At 35.4% G+C, this 19,583-nt stretch overlaps 1 protein-coding gene across 1 annotated transcript in view; it reads left to right on the top strand.

Annotated features, from left to right (window-relative positions):
- The first annotated feature begins 7,504 nt into the window (after window positions 1-7,504).
- Window positions 7,505-19,583, top strand: part of col13a1 (collagen, type XIII, alpha 1) — a 37,508-nt gene continuing 25,429 nt past the window's right edge. The window contains exons 1-5 of the mRNA XM_088421780.1: window positions 7,505-7,525; window positions 15,767-15,817; window positions 18,998-19,033; window positions 19,271-19,297; window positions 19,517-19,543. Coding sequence (XP_088277906.1) covers window positions 19,541-19,543 — 3 coding nt within the window. The 5' untranslated portion in view covers window positions 7,505-7,525; window positions 15,767-15,817; window positions 18,998-19,033; window positions 19,271-19,297; window positions 19,517-19,540. The remainder of the gene's footprint in view (window positions 7,526-15,766; window positions 15,818-18,997; window positions 19,034-19,270; window positions 19,298-19,516; window positions 19,544-19,583) is intronic.

Genomic DNA, 19,583 nt, shown 5'->3' with positions numbered 1-19,583 from the left:
GCGGGAATTGGAGTCTTAAAAAACGCAAAGATATGTTTTGGGAATTGCATTTTAAAGCTTAAATCAGATACTCATGTTTTTTCCAGCAATAAAAAATATTGGTGAAAAATCCTTTACAGTTTAATAGGGCTTTTTCTTAGATGGTAAGTATAAGGAGATTGACTGAAAATGTATACATTTGACAACACTAATAACAATGTGACCGAGTAATGTAGCATTTCTATCATGTGGAGACGACCTAGAGAGAACTTGCCGTTCAAGGTCACAATGCAAATCACTCACACCCACGGATCATTTTAGGAAGCTTGTTCTCTGTCCAGGAATGAATGAGTCGGAGCTGTTTTTTATCAATGCCTTTCCTCCTTTCCATTTCCTCCTCCTGCGAAGGATTTTTGAGAATAATGAGTTAGTCAGGCTAATGGGGCCTTTTCTGGCAAAGTTACAATGTCGTCTTTGAAGTGAAAGGCTGCTGTGTAATTACTTAATTTTACATTTAGCAGCCATGATTTTTTGGTGGTCTTAACCTGGAAAAAAAAAAAAAAACCTGCCCATTCATTTCTATCTGTTTTTGTGTCCATTTTGTCTCTGCGAGACAGCAGTCGGTTGCATCCCACCCAAACACACGAGACGGCATTGAAACAGCCAGGATGTCCTCTAGTGAGGACACAAGGACTTCGTTCCTTAAAAACGTAGCGCAAAAGCAAATGTCCACCTCAGTGGACACAAATGAAAAGGACTTGATTTCAGGAGGATATTTGGATGATTTTTGAACACAAGTGACCTTGTTGGCTTTACTAGCTAGACGAGTTGTCACTACTCCAACTGCCAGTAAAAATAAAGCTCTTCTCCATCCCATATGGATGTTGGCATGTGCTGAAGTACGATCAAACGGGTCACCTGTGCAAACCATCCTAAGGCTTTTTGAGCCATGCTGTCTGTTCAAAAAGGTAAAGCCTCACTCTATCCAGATAAGCCCCCACAAAAACAAAACAAACCCAAAAAAACCGCAATAACAACAACAAAAAAGCTGAGCACTGCAATGCCCAGTATTAGCACAACTATGTAGCACCTAACATGATCCTTTTAATTTATCAGACATCACAAAGGCATCCAAGGAGTGTTCTTGAAGTGCTACCAGAGGTACGAGGTTGCAGCAAGATTCAACCCTTGTATTTTGTATTTTGACCATTTTGCGGTCATTTTCTGAAAAAAAAAAAAAAAAAGAGTAATTTTGGTTAAATATTGTGCATTCGTGTATTATCAACACAAAAACAAATACCACACTTCCACACTTATTTATACATCATTACAACCTTTATAAATGTTTTGATGATCGACCTTTTTTTCACACTTAGATTCAAACTTCAAATTTTCTCCTCAAACAACAACTTCAGGAAAATCTCTCCACATATATTTTGGTCTAGGGACGAATATGTTGCTGCACATTTGAGATGGCATTCTTTGTTAAAATGTGATCAGTAGGAACGACATTTTCGTTCATCATGCCAGCCTATATGGAGCACACTAATGGAGTCTGAGCTATTGGTAATGACATCAGGACATCCCGAGTTGTGTACTCCCCCAAAAAAACGGTAAATAAACAAACTTAAACATGTTTAAGACAGCTTGAGATGATCCTCTTCAAAAATGTGTGACTTGGGGCATGTTTTTCTACAAAATGGTAAGTGAACCCCAGAAGTCAAGAAGCATAATGTCAACTCGGACCTCAGATGTGTGGTTACAACAGCAACTGTTGAAGCAGGCAATACGAGAAAACAAGATGGCAAGTCTATGGCGGGTTTTAGGTTTAGATTCCACAGGTTATTCCGGGAGCCATATTATTGGAATGAGCTGGGCTAGTTTTGAGATACGCTCAAATAAACTGAGATTAAAGGGCACATACTGAATCAAGCCCATATCACACTAAGGCGAATTTAGCTAATGGTGAATGTCAATAATGCTAGACATTTTTGGGAGGGAGGACCGAAAGTTGTTAGCTAAAATCTTTTAAAGTTTGAACGAACCCGAACGAACCAAATATTAGCTTCGCGATTATTCACGAGCTTCTGCCAACTTCTTCGTGCAAGATTTGGTTTCCATTTCCGGGCACATCCAAGAGGTGCCCTTACATAAGTGGGAACAACAGGTGTTAGCAATAGTTAGACAGCATTAATCCCGGGAGAGGGCAAACTTAGCATGCATGATATGCGTGCAGTCAAACAACATCCTCCGCTGTTGCGTGTTTATGGCTTTGCATTTTGTTTCATGTTGTGCCCGCTGCTTGTTGCGCACAAAGCTGTTCATCAGGCGCCACGTTCTGTACTATATTTGAACCCTGTTGTCTTTGGCCTCCCGACGTGCCTTTGGATCAAGATTCTCTGAGTCAAGTCTCCTGTGTGAACGGCTCTGGCCAACAGGATGTGAAGGCAGGCCCAGAATGTAGCGGGAATCTTGTGGTAATGTTTGTTTTTACCGCTCTTGCGTGCAGAAAACTGCAACTGTAAGAATGACTGACAACCTCTCCTCACTCCAAACTGGAGAAGAGATAGCGTGCTCCTTATTCCCCTCAAGTGTCTCTTTCCTGCTCCCCACAGTTTTTTCTTTTTTTTTTTAATTTTATGAAAATGAGAAGAAATCGACTTGACTCAGCTGAAGGGTTGCTTTATTGACCTGTCAAAAAAGTTAAACCTCCCTAGCACCAGTTGGGTTTGTCATCGACTTGGACGTCATTAGTTATTTGTCCCGCTTTCATTTACTATAATCAGAAGTGTCCAAACTGCAGCCTGGGAGACATTTGTGGCCCACCATCCACATTTCAGAGGTCCGTGGCATGTACTAATATTACATTTTGGCTCGCAATGCTATTTTGAAAAATGCAATTAAACTTTGATGGTAGACACTAGTCAGCATTAGGGCTGTCAAAAAAAAATGCTTATTTGTCTCACCACCTTGAACAGAACACCTTGAAGTCACAGTTTTTTTTTTTGTGATTATACATACAGTACATATATATTATATATAACTATATTATGTAGACAATTTGATTGATTTGTTTTTAGAATGTTTAACTCATTCAATCTCAAAGACGTATTTATATGTCTTTACAAAGTCCAAATATTCAATCCCAGGTAAGACTTAGGACTATTTTTTTTTTTAAATATTAGTGTAAAACAGTGCTTCTCAAGTAGTTAGGCGGGACCCTCTGGGGGGGCACGAGGTGATGTCAGGGAAAAGGCTTTGTTTTTGTCATGTGAAGTGTAATTGCAATAAATTAAGAATTTCCAACATTGTTGTACTTGGTTATGTTTTTTCTGTTTTAGGCTAATTTCACTGCCATTTTTTTTATTATTATTATTTCACAGTATACTGTATCTGCAACAGTTCGTCAAATGAAATCTGGAAAAGCAAAGTCTTTTTCTCTGTGCCCTAGTAGTTGATGACACTTTTGTTTGATTAACCTTGACATCCCACAGAGATTTTTAGTCACAAAACATTTTCAAGAATGTAATTCAAAATGTGTGTATATCTATCCTACAAATGTTTAAATCAATTTCTCGAGATGTAATCAACAGAAATTAAGCATTAATGTCAGCATTATCAATAGGAGAGATTGTATTCAGAACAAAACCTGAGTCAAAATGTGTCAACTGATTTGAATTATTATTATTATTGTATTATATTGAATACATGGGTTATGTATGTTTAAATGTGCTAGCGTATGTTCATTTTCATCCCTATGGCTCTTCAATGTATGCATAACACACCTGATATTTCATTTAATTTGAATTTTTATGTGATAAGAAAAACAGGCCGAATATTTAGAAAATTTGAATACGTTGGCGACATATATTTGGTCCTCACAATGGCAATGTTAATGACTGAAATGAAGATGTTGTTTACTTTGAATCCTGACTAAATGTAACAATAGTTTATATAAATTCTAAATGTTGCTTTCTTCTTCTCTCTCTTTTTTACAGGACCTCCAGTAAGTAGACACGACACCTTGTGTGATCCATGTGGGGTAAAGTAAAGAATATCTCTGTTTGGGTGTGTGTGTGTGGGTGAACTGACTTTATAAATATAATTGCAATCATATTCAATTTATACACATTTATCATGTATTGTCCCATTTTGGTCACAGGCCACTTTTAATACACACCATGTCTGATGTGATCGTCTATAGTATAATTGTTTTATACTTAAACACACATATACCAAAAATTCCTCTTGGTTAATAGAGGCAATTGTTGTTTTTGCTCAGTGAGTATAAATAGCCTGGTATGAATGTTTTTTTGTTTTTTTTTGAAGCTGTCTACAGTGTTTTTGTTCACTTATCCTGTGGCTTAAAGGTTTATAACATTGCAAACATCAATAGTAGTATTATTTGCTCATTTATGGTGTTTTGCTAAATGTTTTACTAGCAGACTTGTTACGTCAAAGTTGAGCGTTTTGATCAAATACACAACATGTCGTTCTCTTTATTCAGGTACCGTATTTTCTGCACTATAAGGCGCACTGGATTATAAGGCGCGCCCTCAACTAATGACATAATTTAAGACCTTTTCCATATATAAGGCGCACCGGATTATAAGGCGCACCCTCAATTAATTTGTATATATATGTATATATATATGTATATATATTTTGAAACGTTTTCAATCACAATACAGTAATACTCAAAGTAATAACAATAATAAATCAAATAATAACTCTAAACTCTCAATAGCATAATAACTCAATGTCAATATGAGCAAACTTGTTCAACTGTAAACACACAAAAGAACCAGGTAAAGCTTACTTTATCAATTCATTCCCCATCTATGAATCCCAATCTCAATATTGATCCATATATAAGGCGCACCGGATAATAAAGCGCACCATCAGCTTTTTCAAAAAATACGACTTTTCAGTGCGCGTTATAGTGCGGAATATACGGTAATTCAAGTACTCCAGAAAGTGAATTTTCCATGATATTGTATGCCCTCTTTGAGGATTTCATTAGCATCATATAAACCTAGAAAATGAGCTCAACGAGTAAATATGATGACATTTATCTGGAATCTGGTCTGCTTTTTGGCTTTGGCTCTGAGGAAGGTCACCACATATCACGTCAGTCACATTACAGAGCACCTCGACTTTCTGCAATTTCAACATAAACACATGGCTTTTGAGTGTGTGATACGTTATTTATTGATGAGGCTGATGTGTGAAATTTTTGTTTGGATTGTGATCGAGCCCAAATCTTAGGTACAATGATGCTGTTTTTGTTTTTTTGTTTTTTTGACAGTACCTTGTATTATTATGAAGGAATGAATACTTGAATCGTAAGGTGAAAATATTCACATCACTTAAATTTGCTATCATCATATCGTCAATTATTGGGTGGATGAAATTTCAGAAAATTTAGGTTCTGCCATATACAGTGTATAAATATATATATATATATATATATATATATATATATATATATATATATATATATATATATATATATATACTCTATAGTATCGCCTCGTCTGTTGTGGGGGGTGCGTTAAAAAAAAACGCAGTAATCGGTGTTGTTGTTGTTGTTTTTTATAGTTTTGTTTATTTGTTTTCGTTTACTTATTTTGTTAGAAAAAAATGAGTATAGTATCACTATTTATTTTTTTGACCGAAAAGGAAGAAATGCTGCAAGAAAATTAGTGACGTAAACCTGTAATAGAAAAAGTTAGTTTCATAAATGAAAAGCCACGATTGAGTGAAGCTACAATAACCAAACCGGGATGTAGCGAGGGAATATGGTTCAAGTTATTTTATTTGTGTATTAAGTTTGTTATATTCTACAGCACATTTAGTGAAAACAATATTTTACAGTTCTACATTTTATGTCAAGTAGTTGTACATAACAAAATCTGAAAAATTGACATTTTCATTTTTTATTTTTCTATTTATTTTCTGCCTTCTGTTTATGTATTTCATGCAGCCACTTGACAAAACCAAATAGAGTAAATTCAACGCAAAACTGTTATGATTGGTAGAGCAAATGATTCAATCTTATTTTTGTACTTTACACACATTGTATGGACAAAGTTCGTCATTGTATATTGAGTCATTTTCCCGTAGTTTTTTTCAACCTATTTTGTTGGAAGTAGTATCCTTGGTGTGCAATGCTATGTCATTGCAAGAAATTGAGTTTTTTTTACTAACAATTAGAGGAAGATAAAATCTGACAATGTGCAGTATATATTTTGAATTATACAATGGTTATGTCGAAGCATCGAGGAAGGTGGTGAAAGGTGTGGACATGTGCAGACATGTGCTTGAAATCATAACTTAATATAAAAATGGAAAAACAAGTTCCGAAAGTGCATAAAAAGCAACACCAAAATCCAGAAATAAACTTCGTACGGGAAAATCAAAAAAGGACGACAAAGAACTGGCAAAAATTTAGATGACGCTTCCACAAGCAACACATTGAACAATGAGCCAACAAGAACTGAAAGTAAATAGTAAACTAAATACACTCAAAACTAACAAGACACAAGGAGCACCTGGACAAGAAACAATTGGAAGAGGCAGCTGATTGGCCAACATAAAGGAAGTTAACACAGACAGGTGGATACAATCACAATGATGAATACAGACATAAAGGAGAACGAAACATGAACTTATAACACATGAACAAAACCCCACAACTTGAAAACGCAATTAAAAAACACCAAAAGCCCAAAACAGAAAATTACAGAAAACCCCGTTACAATACACAGAAAACAAATACCAACAGAAAATCTTTCACCTAACTTTCCCCCAAAGTTAATGGAAAATTTTACTCAACAAAACTTTCATCCATAGACACACATGTCCATACATATACATCAAGATAAAATCCCAAGCTGCTATCACTTTCCTCAGTGAGCCATCGTCGCTGGAGTAGCTTTTCGGAACTCGTCGAGAGTTCCTGTTTTGACTTCCCTCCAATTAGCCTTACATCCTTCCCTTTTGGACCTGTTTGTATAAAAAGCACTGATTAGTGTTCTGCTGGGAAAGAATAACCACTTGTCAGTGCACAGCGTGGAAAGCATTGAAGGCCGTTGTATTCAAGCTTCTTTTGTCGGAGGCTATTTTGCTGATGTGGGATGTATCCCAACTGAGAATATATTCAAGTGTTCTGGCGTCAGTATGAGTTAAGGGCTCGTTGTGCAGCCGCATAGGGGCATTGAGAAAAATGGTGCATGCTTTGACACAAAACCGATCCTTGCATGTGACTTTGTAATGAAATCAAGTATTCTGTTCTTGAATTTAATCATAAGGGAACAAAATACCGGAATGTTGTCTCTATTGCATGTCAAACTGAGACGGATTTTTTTTTTTTTTTTTTAATAATGAGCGTTAGTCTTTTAGATGAGTTATTTTGGTCTGTGTCAGTGCATCGAGATATTTTTCATAATGTTTACTTCATGTGTATGATTTACTCTTCCTTTTTTTTGTACCATCATTTCTCTCACTCCTTTTTCAGGGTCCACCTGGACGACCAGGCTTTCCGGTAACTTGTCTTTTTTTAACATTTGTCTTTTGTGTGTCTGCATTTGCATGCATGGATAGCGATCGCTTCAAAGTTGCTCTTTATTCAAAATCATTTAGGTATATGCAGGTTCAAAGCTAAAAATAGATTTCCACACAATTATAATATTAATATAAAGTGCCGCGTATGCACCTGTAAAAAAAAGGGAATTCTTGATAGGAAATTTCATACACAGTTAAAATGGGGTTTTTTTGTATCTAAATCTGATTAAAGTAATAGAACTGAGTATTAAAAAAAAACGAACACTTTTTTTGTCATGTAACTCTATTGTGTGAAGACGGTTTTCCTGATTCCTAATTGATACAGTCAATTGAAAATGACATTTTGACTACTAATTGATTAAAATTTGCATAAATGTAAATAACGATCTTGGTTCTAAGTAGGATTCATTTTTTTCATTGGTTTGCACTCAGCAAGTAAGTTATTATTTACTTTATTTATTCATTAATCCATTCTAATTTAATCGTGATTATTATTTTGGACAAAATTGTGCAGCCCTATGGCCTGGCCTAGAATAATAGGTCGCAAATTGCAGTCAATTCTGGAACAAACTAACCTTTAAATGCACTATGCAAAGTTTTGTCATTCGGATCGTGACGTTGACATCAGAAACCAGACTTTTGACCGTCACCTATTTCCAGATATTGACAGCGTATTGTCTGTCAAGAAAATGAAAAGATTTATCAGAAAAACTACAATATTTAATAAAAGAATGTACTAAGTTGAGCACGGGCTTTCAAATATTTTCTTGGAGAAACCAGCATTGGCGACTCCTGTGACATTTTTCTTTTTTTTTTCTTTTTTTTGTTTTATATATTCCACACACATTCACATGTATATTACTGGCATGGGGAGGAATCCCCCTTTTCCAAAATCATCACTTTTCAGGATACCCCAAACCATTAGCATTGCATGGATGAAGAGAGCAATTGATTTTCAAAACTTGAGATCGGCCAATCATTTGTAAACTAAAGCCAATAAGATGTGTTTTATGAGCGTGCGACCGGGCTCCAGCGATGCATGTGTGTGTGGCCCAGTTGTGATGACATCTATGACTCCACAAAGTCTGAGCAGAGTGACCCGCCATGTGTGTATGTGACACAACCAAGTTTATTTATAGAGCAACTAATCATAACAGACCACGCTCCCTCACTCTTCTTCTTTCAGCATTTGATTGATTTGTTTCTAGTGGCATACTGTGGTTTGAAATCCTTATTGCGATGAAAGAAAATGCTGGTCAATAAAAGAAGGATTTTTTTAACAACTTATACTGCAAAAAGTCCATTTTAAGTAAGAAAAAGGCGTATGATGTTAACTGTGTTGATTTTTTTTGTCTAAAAGGAAAAATAGGCTGTTCAAAATCTAAAAAAAAAATGCTTATTTCAAGGTGTTAAATCTAACATTTGCTTGTTTTGATTTCTTTGCTAAATTATCTTGAAAACTCAATTTTTTTTCCAAGTGTTTTTCTTTAGTTTAGGATTAGCGAGCAAAAACAATGATATTAAAAGGATGAGATTTACACAAATTGCGGATTAAAATTATGTTTCCTTAAATCATGAGTATTCTAGTCATTGTTTTATTTAATTAATAAAATCATTATTTTGGGTTGGCTTGTTTTAAAGGGACAATATGTAAGATTTAGACGTCTTGTTTTTTTTTTAATTAAAAATCAATAAATTAAATGATTATAAATTTAAAAACCTTGCAAATAAATGTGTTCTTAACGACCAACGGTATGTTTTAAATATAATCGTAGGTCTAGTTATCATTAAATTATATTACATGACTAATTTAAGAAAATGCATCTTAGAAAGGTTTGCTTGAATCCAGCAAAACTGGCCTGAACTTTTTTAATGATTGAGAAAATATTCTTTACATTTTATAGTGTATTAGGACAATTTGCATAACTCAAGGCTGAAATGAGAAAAAAAAAAACACTTATGTTGAGCTACATTTGAAAAAAAAAAAAGAAAGGGAATTACAGGAAATTAAATTACAGGAAAAACAGGAATTACTTCTTAAATTTGACTTAATATTGAGAAGTATTGAATTTGAATTTGATTTGCAGCTTGCTTAAATTAAGGATTTCTGACTTTTTTTGCACTCAAGTTGTTCTTGAAACGCTTAGAAAAAATGCCTTAAAAGGTTTTCTCGGCAAGAAAAAAACAGAAGAAAATATCTTTTTTAGTCTGGCACTTTTTGCAGCGTACTGTATATTACCCTGCTTTTTTGAGTGGTCTGATGAAATTACCTGTTTCAGGTAATAAAATTATTTGTACTCTTTGAGGGTAGTTTTGTGTTTATTGTACTCTCATATTTGATCTTTTATTAGATCATTATTATTATATTATAGATATATATTATTCGATAGATTATATCTGCACCTTTGGACAGGCTTTCACAAAAACAGCTCTTCTCTTTGAAACAATAGTTCCTATTTTGATTATTGGAATACGATTTGTCCTGAATGCAAACCTGAAAAACTTGTGAATCTAACTCACTCTGCAAATGCTTTAAGAGACTAGATTCTTGTTTATGCCACATTTCAACGCAATGCACCCTCAAAAACCGGCAAGAATTGAACTGTATACAACTAAAAAAGGCGCCGCTACAACAATGACATCACGTCTGTTAAAAATAACACATGAAAGACAGCAAAATATCCTGGGAGACGCCATAACACTCCCATCACACTCCACGATAACTTTTAGTCGTGCCATGTCAAGCAAAACTACAAATCCCATGATGCAATACAACAGCTGCCTTATCAAAACAATGGGAGACAAGTGGTCATTTTATAGCTCTGTGTACATGAAGCTTGACCACATTTTATCTTTGGGAACGGCTGTTATTTGTGATGACCAGTGTAGCGATCGGGGGGGATACATTTTGGACTCTGCAGCATGCCTATCATGTTTGAAATACTTGATAGTTATGTATTCATCTTTAAAACTACAGTATTTTGATCATTTTTGGGTCATTTTTTTCCACATCATTCTAAAAGTATTATTTCAAAGGGGTGGCACATTACTGCTAGTGTGTTACCAAAGTGGTTGTTCCATGTTCAACTTCGACATGTTGTCAGCATCTGGGTGAAATTTCAGCTCCCTAGTGTGTTCTTTCATTGCTTTCCCTTTGATGTGAAATGCCTTAGATGTAAAGATCAAAGGATTAGGCAAAATACTGCACAAGGGTTCATGCTAGAGGTTTAACTATTTATTTTGGATTTCCATGTTGGTGCAAGCTTTGCTTTGTCAGCGATTTGAAGTAAGCTTTGATTTTTGCCTCTCCATACAATTGATTGATTTTGTCACCCCTGCTAACGGTTTGGACTCATGTGACTTTAATCTTGGAAAGAAAAATGACTGGATAGATCTTTTTCCAAAATATGTATACTTTATTATTATGAGTGGAGTGGAATTGTGTAATAGTTGGCCACAACTGCCTTCGAGATTAGAAGTTCTGGGTTTGATTCCTGGCTTTGGTTGTCCTGTGTAGTTTGGCCACTTGTTAGTTTTTGTCTGGGTATTCCAACTTTCTCCCACATTCCAAAAACGTTTTATTTAATGTAGGACTTTAAATAGTCCATAGGAGTGAATATGGGTGTGTGGCTGTTTGTCTAAATGTCGGCAGTCTTTTTGCAAGAACAGGCCTTGTAAAAAAAAAAATGAATGGATGTGTGGAAGTAATATGAGAAAAAAGGCTTGTTTTAATTTTATCCAAAGAATGGTATGGCATTGTTGATCATTTTTATATTTTAATCATGTTCTCAATAAGAGTCCTTCAAGTGTTGGAATGGAATTTTATATGTACAGTGATTATGTAGAGCAAATGGATTATTTTAATCTCAGTTTTGAGCATGCGCTAACGGCGCTTAACCATTAGTATGATGCGGCACGGCTACTTGGCAATGCAATCTTAATGCAAATTATGTTGGTTGGTCCTTTAATTGATTTTATGGCATTGGGACTCAAACAAACTCAAACAATGTGATTGGCTTTTATTTTCCAAAGTAACGAGTCGTGTAATTGTATTAATTTAGTTCTGTCATACCCAATATTTATACAATGGCTCAAAAACTGAAGAGTTGGCAAGTCCAAATGTCAAATTATGTTTGGGTGTTGCCTTGTCTTCACTCTAACTTTGATACTGATCCATGCTCCTTAATTTACATTGGTCAGGGTGACAAAGGCAGTACAGTCGGCCCCCGGTTTACGAACACCCTGTTTTACGAACAATTCGATTTACGAGCGTGGACCACGGAGATTTTTGTCCCCCACTCACGAGCAAACCTTTCGTCTTACGAACAATCCGACAAGCCGGCCATTGTATATGCAAATATATTTTCGCTTAGCTGCGTCATCAAAATCAGCAGTTGACGCTTGCGACAGTAACGTGAACGCTATTGCTCTTACAACGTCACAGTCACTGTCTCAGTCACGGTGTCAGTCACGGAGTCAGTCACGGAGATGCCATATGCTATTGGTCGATTAAGGTCACCCGGTCTCACTCACGGAGATGCTATTGGCCGGCGTCATGTCAATCACAGAAATGCCGATATGCTTTTGGCCTAACGCCTTTATCTAGCTTGATGGCACAGCTGGTCGGGATGGAAGGAAGGAGAGAAAATAAGTGAAAAACGGAAGGAAGGAATGTTGTGAAGACTTTGCAAACTTTATCTGTTAGACATAACAGATTGCTTCTAAAATTGCTATATATATATATATATATATATATATATATATATATATATATATATATATATATATATATATATATATATATATATATATATATAGAGAATATAATTCTACTGGAATAGAAACAAATTCCAAATGGGATGCCCATGTTTCCATTAAATTTGAACGCTTCATAAAATATCCTATAATTTCTTCTTGAGTTAAATTCATACTGTATTTGTCCAAATGAGACCCCCTCACTTCAACCTCACACATCCCCTTTTCATACATTACTAGTCCTTAATTTATTTTCATGACCTAAACCCTCTCCATGTCTCTAACACTGGTTCCTCTCTCTCCTGTGTCTTTCTTCACACCTTTTTGCATGTGACTGCTGTGTTTGATCGCAGGGCTTTAAAGGACAAGCAGGGGAGAAGGTAAGTTTAGGCCATTAGATATTTTTGTGGCTGTCAAACTTAAATGTCATTTGCTAGCTTGGCTTTGACATCTTGCCACCTGCTGCAGGGTCAACATTTTCTACTGTCTTTAAGTTAGCAAAATCTTGAATAACTGAAGGAAAAAAAATAAAAGAGATGTCCTAGTTTTGGGCAATTTTTCCTCAAAAATTAACATTTCCAATTTTTTCCCCTTCAAAAATATACATTTTCAAATTTTGAAAAAATTTTTTCAAGAAAATAAATAAAAAATGACGCTTAAAATTCAAGACAAGTTTTGCTTTTATTTTCGCTAGCATTTAACAAATATAATTTGCTTAAAATTTAATGTGCAAAACGTCTGCTTTGCATGCAATAACGTCAACAAATGCAGACAAACGTAGCATAGTCTATAGAACATCATGAGATTGATCAAATGCAAACTTCAATCTTTTTTTTCAACTTTGTTAACGATAAACATTGCATCTTGTATCACTTACCTCACATGCATGTACAGTTATGTCACATATTGCACATCCAGCTGTGTTGATAAATATATTTCACACGGCTGTAAGTCGGTCTATCTTCTGTTCAATGTTGTTCTGGAAGGTCACATCATGGTGTTTGTTGGTTCCTTTAACCACATATATAACTCATAGTCGAATGACTTTTGAGACAAGGAATTCCGGCTCGTTTGTCGACAACTGCACAGTGACGCGCTAGCTAGCTTGTTGATTTATAAAAGTCCATAGCAACGCTGGGCATCATACTCTAGTCCGTTATTTTCATACACTTCTTTTACAATTTGAATCTTTTGGCTGCTGGGAAATGAAAGTCAAGACGAGTCAAGAAGGAAGTTGTTTTTCTGGACCAAAATTAGAATTTACGTCAATAACTCAAAACTGATCTCTGTAACATACGACTGGTTTTGTGAAAAGACATCACGTACTGTATATGCTTTTTTTAACCTGAGATCTCGCATAATTTTTGGATTTGGAGAAATAAATGACAGTGATATTCTCTGCGTTTAGTACTGGCTATGAGGAATGGCATATGCGTTGGTTCAAATGAATATTTATGGTCATCTCTGGAAAATAATGTCATCTTGAAGGCATCACGCTTTGCTTTGAATTTTCTAGCCACAATTTGACAACGTGGCCTGTTCCCATTACTCTATCTTACTGTAGAACCTCTGAAGGACATTTACATATCAATCTAGACTTGTTGACTTTGATTATGCATGGACAAATGCCTGTGGATTATTTGATACCAGGGTTGGAGCGAGGGGGGCGCAATATCCATAATTCTACTTTTTTGCAAGTCAGACTGGAATTCTTCAGTCCCCTTCTTGAAAAACATATCGCATTGAACTAGAAAATATTTTTGCAAATTTTTGGGCATTCCTCAATTTTTATTTCATTTTGTGTGTGACCTAGATGATTTTATAATTGATTAAAAATAAATGAAGACACCTTCATAGACTGTTTTTCCATTATTACTCACTCTATTTTTTTTAAAACTTACCATTACTTATTTCTGGGTGATTATATAATTTTGTTGATCGCAGAAAATCCCGCCTGACAATGGAAGTGCCGGTATATTTAAAATGGAAACAAGATTCTTTTGTTGATGTTCTTTTGCCATGTGAAACTGCACGTACAGTATTCCACATATAGGGGATGCATGAGAAACACCTGTAGCAATAAACATGCACCCTCATTTAATCAAGATAGTTAATATCGTATATTATTATGATTATATTCTCTTCCATCATGCTGCTAGTTAGCTTAATTTCCTCCTGTACTGCAGTACTTTCTTCAGTTTTTTCACCATTGTTTATGTGCCTGAAATTAATCTGTAAAGAAAAGTTTTGACCTCCTCCGATTTTACCAAATGAACCGTGATAGACATTAGGCTAGCAAAATATTTAAATGTTCAACCACATTCTTTGTGATGTATCAAGATTGCAAGAAATCAGGGACAATGTAAAGTCAATGTAGACCATATAGAACTGGAGCTGGCCTGGGAAGAACTAAAGCGGCTTGAGAAAAAAAGCATATGGCATCACATTATAGATAAAAAAAAATAGAGAGATGACAGCAGATGGATATTCAGTTTTAGAAAAAGGCAAATTAAATGTTCATTTTCAAAGAAAACTATCTGTGATTGCCGTCCGTTTATAATTCCATGGGGGATTGATTCTATACTAAATTCTCAAAGTTTTAAGATTTAACCCACTCACCATACTAGTTTAATTCACTCTATACATCACGTGATGGGAAGAGCAAGTTGCAAGTTACCCTAATGTTTGTACAAGTGTGCCTGTGCTTACTGTAGACAATATCTCAACTTTGTCTCATGCGCTGGAAATTGTGAGAAATTAATGTGGTCACAGAAAGTTGTTTGGATCTAAACGAGACTTAAACGTAATCTTTCCATCTCTGTCTTTTTGCTTCAGAGTTATAAAAATAGACATTTACGTGGAAATATAAAGCCCCTGTACCACTGAGCAGCTAAAAATTTGCTAGTGGTTGCTTGGGTAATGGATGTTGATTTTTCATAATGATGTTTGTGATTTGGTAGTATTATACTGTATAGTCTCCAAACTTTACTGCCTTGAAACTAGCCAAGTTGCTCACTTTCATATGTGTAACATCCTTGGCGCTTTTGCACTGATACAAATTGTTGAAAGGGGCAGACAAAAGTCAGTTTTTTTAGCTGCATACGGCAGAAATATTCCATATTTTTTCAATTTTACCACATTAAAAAAACGTTTACGTTTTCTGTTGCTCAAGATATCATATTCAATCAGTGTGCAGTATTTTGTCCACTCCTTTGAGTTTTAAATCAAAGTCAATTCACATCACAGGGAACGGATTGAAAGAAGATTCTAGGGAGCTGAAATTTCACCCATCATTGCATGACCACTTAGTTGTTACACCACCAGGAGTGTGCCATCCCTTGGCTAAAATACTGCGAGAATGACGTGGAACAATTCGAGTGGACATAATACTGCACAAGGCTTAAACATTTTAAGGGGTTTAGTCCAGCTTCTGTGTCTCACAGTGTAACAATGTTTTGTCCTCCAGGGAGCCCCAGGAGAACCAGGTCTGTCAATCATTGGACCAAGAGGACCTCCTGTAAGTGTCTTCTCTTAATGTTACTGATGCACATTTGTGTTTCATTCAGTGATTTGTTATGCTACAAACAGCTTCAGATTCAGAGAAGAGCATGTTTACCTCTGGGTGTCATATCGTCTCCCCACCAGTCCGCTTCAATTTTTTTTATTTTTTTTTTTTAAGTCATTCAGTTGATATAAACAACAAATCGTTTATTTTCATCTGTAGTTCTGATTTTTAGACAGCTAAAAATTTTACAGGTCAGCATTCATGATAAGCATTACCATTGAAGGTCAACAAACAATAACTACAATTTAGTTCACACGTGTATAATGTTTAATGTACAATAAACATGTAATAGTGTCCCCAAAGTCACTTACAAAAGATGCTTCAACAATATTCCTTGAGAGTGGAGTTGCCTGTTAGCTACTTTGAGGTCGGTAACTTCCTTTTCTGCTTCTTTTCTTTTTCTTAGCAAGCAGACTGGGCACATTTTGAGCTTGACTACCACCTACTGGTTAAAATTTGAACACATAAAAACCAAGCCAATATAGACTGTAGCAACATGTTAGCTTCTCGAATAATACAGTCCTAGTTTTATTTTTTGAGAAGTTATTTCCTTTATTTTGAGAAGCTCCCATGTTCTAGTACTGTCTTTAGTGAAAGCCATTTAAGTACTAATTCTGTAATTTTAAGCACTGGAGCAAGATCTCAAGACAGTCTTTGCATACCGTGTTTTTCCCCCTCTGAAGTACTGGTTTGGTATGCATCTTCCGGTTTGCAACCGTTGAACATTACTTTATTTATTTATTTATTTTTATTAGAAATGATCCCAAATTTGTTATAACTGCTGTTTTGGGGGGCAGTCTTTTTTCCCTACCACCATTGCAACACTTGCAAGAAATGCCCATGTCGAAAATCGCGAAATAAACGTTAAGGCAGAGTTCTGTGGAAGATATTTTAGTTGACCTATTTTTAAAGCCTAATTACCCTACTTGGTTGACTTTTTTTCCCATCCACACCAACTTAATATTCCAAAAAAAGAAAAAAGACAAAATAAATCAAACATCTACAGTATATTGTATGTACAATATGTGTACATAATATGTCTGTCGGTCTGGTCTTCTCTGTCTTATGAATGTTTAATATGCATGGTCTTGGAAGATTAGAGAAGGCCATAACGTACTGAACTCAAATCCTAACCCTAAGATCACACTCCCGGACAAGGCCCGGATGATTTTGACAGCTCACAGTTTTCTTTGTAAATATTTTGTAAAATGAATACGTCCTCCAATGAGTACAATCCATCCAAAAGGTTACCGTTCATTCCCTTGGAGTCACTTTTAAAATGGCTGCTTACGGGAAGCCCAACAGTATCAAGTGCCATTGTCAACAAAACTTTCCTGAGGATGAACTTGGAGCTATATTGTGATTACTTAAATAAAGAAAAAAAAAAACAGCGGAAGACTCAAATCACCAGGTTCTTCCTGCATTAAAAAATTCTGCAAAATAATCCAAGTTTTTAATAATAGTGTCTGTAATATCAGTTCTGGAACTCAACTCAACTCTAGTAAATGAGACAAAACAATATGTAAGGAAATAATTTTCCATATTTTGATTCCTGAATGCCCTTTTAGCCAAGCCGGTAGATACATTATCACATCAGACCGAAACACTCGCACTCGGACAGTGGTATTGCTTTACCTGGACAAAGGAAGGTCCTTGTATTTCCTAGCATCTGGGTTATGGAACTCAGGTTTGTGTTGGCTTGACAGGGTTTTTTATTCCAACTGGGTGAATGACCTGCTAATGATAAAATGATTGTATGTAATTACAGACAGCATGGAAACAGTAGAATTATTCAAGAGGTTTGAATGTGTAATTTGGCTATGAATCAATTGAGGCAAAGCAGCAACAAGACCAGTCGGGGGTCTGTGTCAGTTTTCCAGACCTCTGCTCAAATTCATAATTTCTGTTGAGATCCAATTATTTCCCAATGAACTTTATGTTCATTTCGAGGAGTTGTATATGGTAATAATGACATTACCTTTTCGTCTTCTGGGCGAAACCAAAAGTCAAGGCCACCTTAAGTGGAACCGCCATCTGTGTTAGTCATTGGATCGTATTACAGTCTATATCTTTGAGTGCCCACTCTTCCTGGATGGTAATAGGCATCACTAATGAAAAACAGTCTATAAAGGAAGTTCTTCACAGTAGGAGCCAAGTCCAGATCATAGCGGGCCAGACATCCAGTAACACTTAGAAGGTGGTTTACCACTGAGATGAGGATATCATGAGAAAATGACAGTTCAGGCAAGTGCATAGCTTAAATGCTAAATGGACTTTCCATGACAGTTTAAAACATATCGGACTGATAAATCTGGACTTTGCATGTATTAGTTTGCAAATACAGTGTTCCATTTGGTGTATGTATTTTGTCTATAGTCCAAAAACGGTTTTGTATGCAGGATTTTTTTTCTTCTTTTATTAATATTCATTTGTGTGGAGCATGATTTTGTTATGGTTAAAACACAAATTCAAAACCGTGTGCATTGAGAATTGTGCGATAGAGGGCAGACATCTACAATGGAGTAAAGGGTAAAAAAAAAAAAACACATACACACAAACTTACAGATTCTCTTTTGCTTTCTAGTTTGAAGGTTTTCTTGGTTGTATGTATTTTGTTTGTTTGTTTGTTTTACAATTATGTAGCCATTCTTTTTGCAATCTCAAAAAGCAGGAGGGTACAATTGAGTACACATGAGGGTACAATTATCCCCAAGTGCATCAGGGAATTGGGGATATTTTTTATCACAAAAATCTGCAGATATCAGCAAATCTAATTTAATGCCTTGATAGAGACAGTACATTTTTCTTTTCAACCTAAGAGCAAATTACATGGAAAATTTAACCCATTGCTATATTGTGTTATAGTAACTCCTGTTCAATTTATTTGATCAAGTTTTATGCAAATGTGTAGTGTCATTAGTGACACATTTTTGGGGCAAATGAGCCTGAAATAATACAAATGATGTTAGACAATCTAGTGTCTGGAGTTGCTGAATAAAATATGCTTAGAAAGCCCAATGCAGTTCAAAAGTGTGACACAGCACAACACAAGACTGTACTTTCAAAAATAGAGAACTAGTTCTGGGGTACTTGGCCCACTAAACAACCAACTTTTTACATTTTTCTATACAGGGTCAACCTGGAACAAGAGGATTTCCAGGATTTCCTGTAAGTACTTAAATGAAATATTTAAATGAAAATAATCATTTTTAAAGTGTAATATAAAGACATAAAGTAGGTAAATTCAGTTAATTGCACCCACAATGCAATAGTGATTAACATTTTATATCAGAAAGACAGACACAACTCCTTTTTTAAAATATCCATAGTACCTGTGTAATAGTTGCTATTCACCTTTGAAATGTTACTTGTGATGTAAAGCTTGTGTGTTTTCTTTGATTCCAGGGTCCTATTGGGCTGGACGGCAAGCATGTGAGACGTTTTAAAGTTACTTGTGTTAAATGTATGCCGTAGGGAAGAAAAAAAAGCATAAACAAAAGTTGGACATTTTATTTCAATCATGGAGATAATTGCATAATGATCCCCAAAGACCTGTACTGTATCAAGTCATATTTCCTGCAATGAGTCCAATATAAATTTGGTTCATTTCAACAATAATCTTAATCCTAATTCATTTTCCCATTCTCACAGGGACAAAATGGGCCCAAGGGTGACATGGTAAGAATCCTTTAATTAAAATATGCAAAAATATTTGAAA

Source organism: Hippichthys cyanospilos, chromosome 8 (genome assembly GCF_059441005.1).
Source record: "Hippichthys cyanospilos isolate Australia breed blue-spotted pipefish chromosome 8, RoL_Hcya_1.0, whole genome shotgun sequence".
Lineage (NCBI taxonomy): Eukaryota > Metazoa > Chordata > Actinopteri > Syngnathiformes > Syngnathidae > Hippichthys > Hippichthys cyanospilos.
The sequence above is the reverse complement of the archived record's forward strand: the minus strand, read 5'-3'. Positions and strand labels throughout refer to the sequence as shown.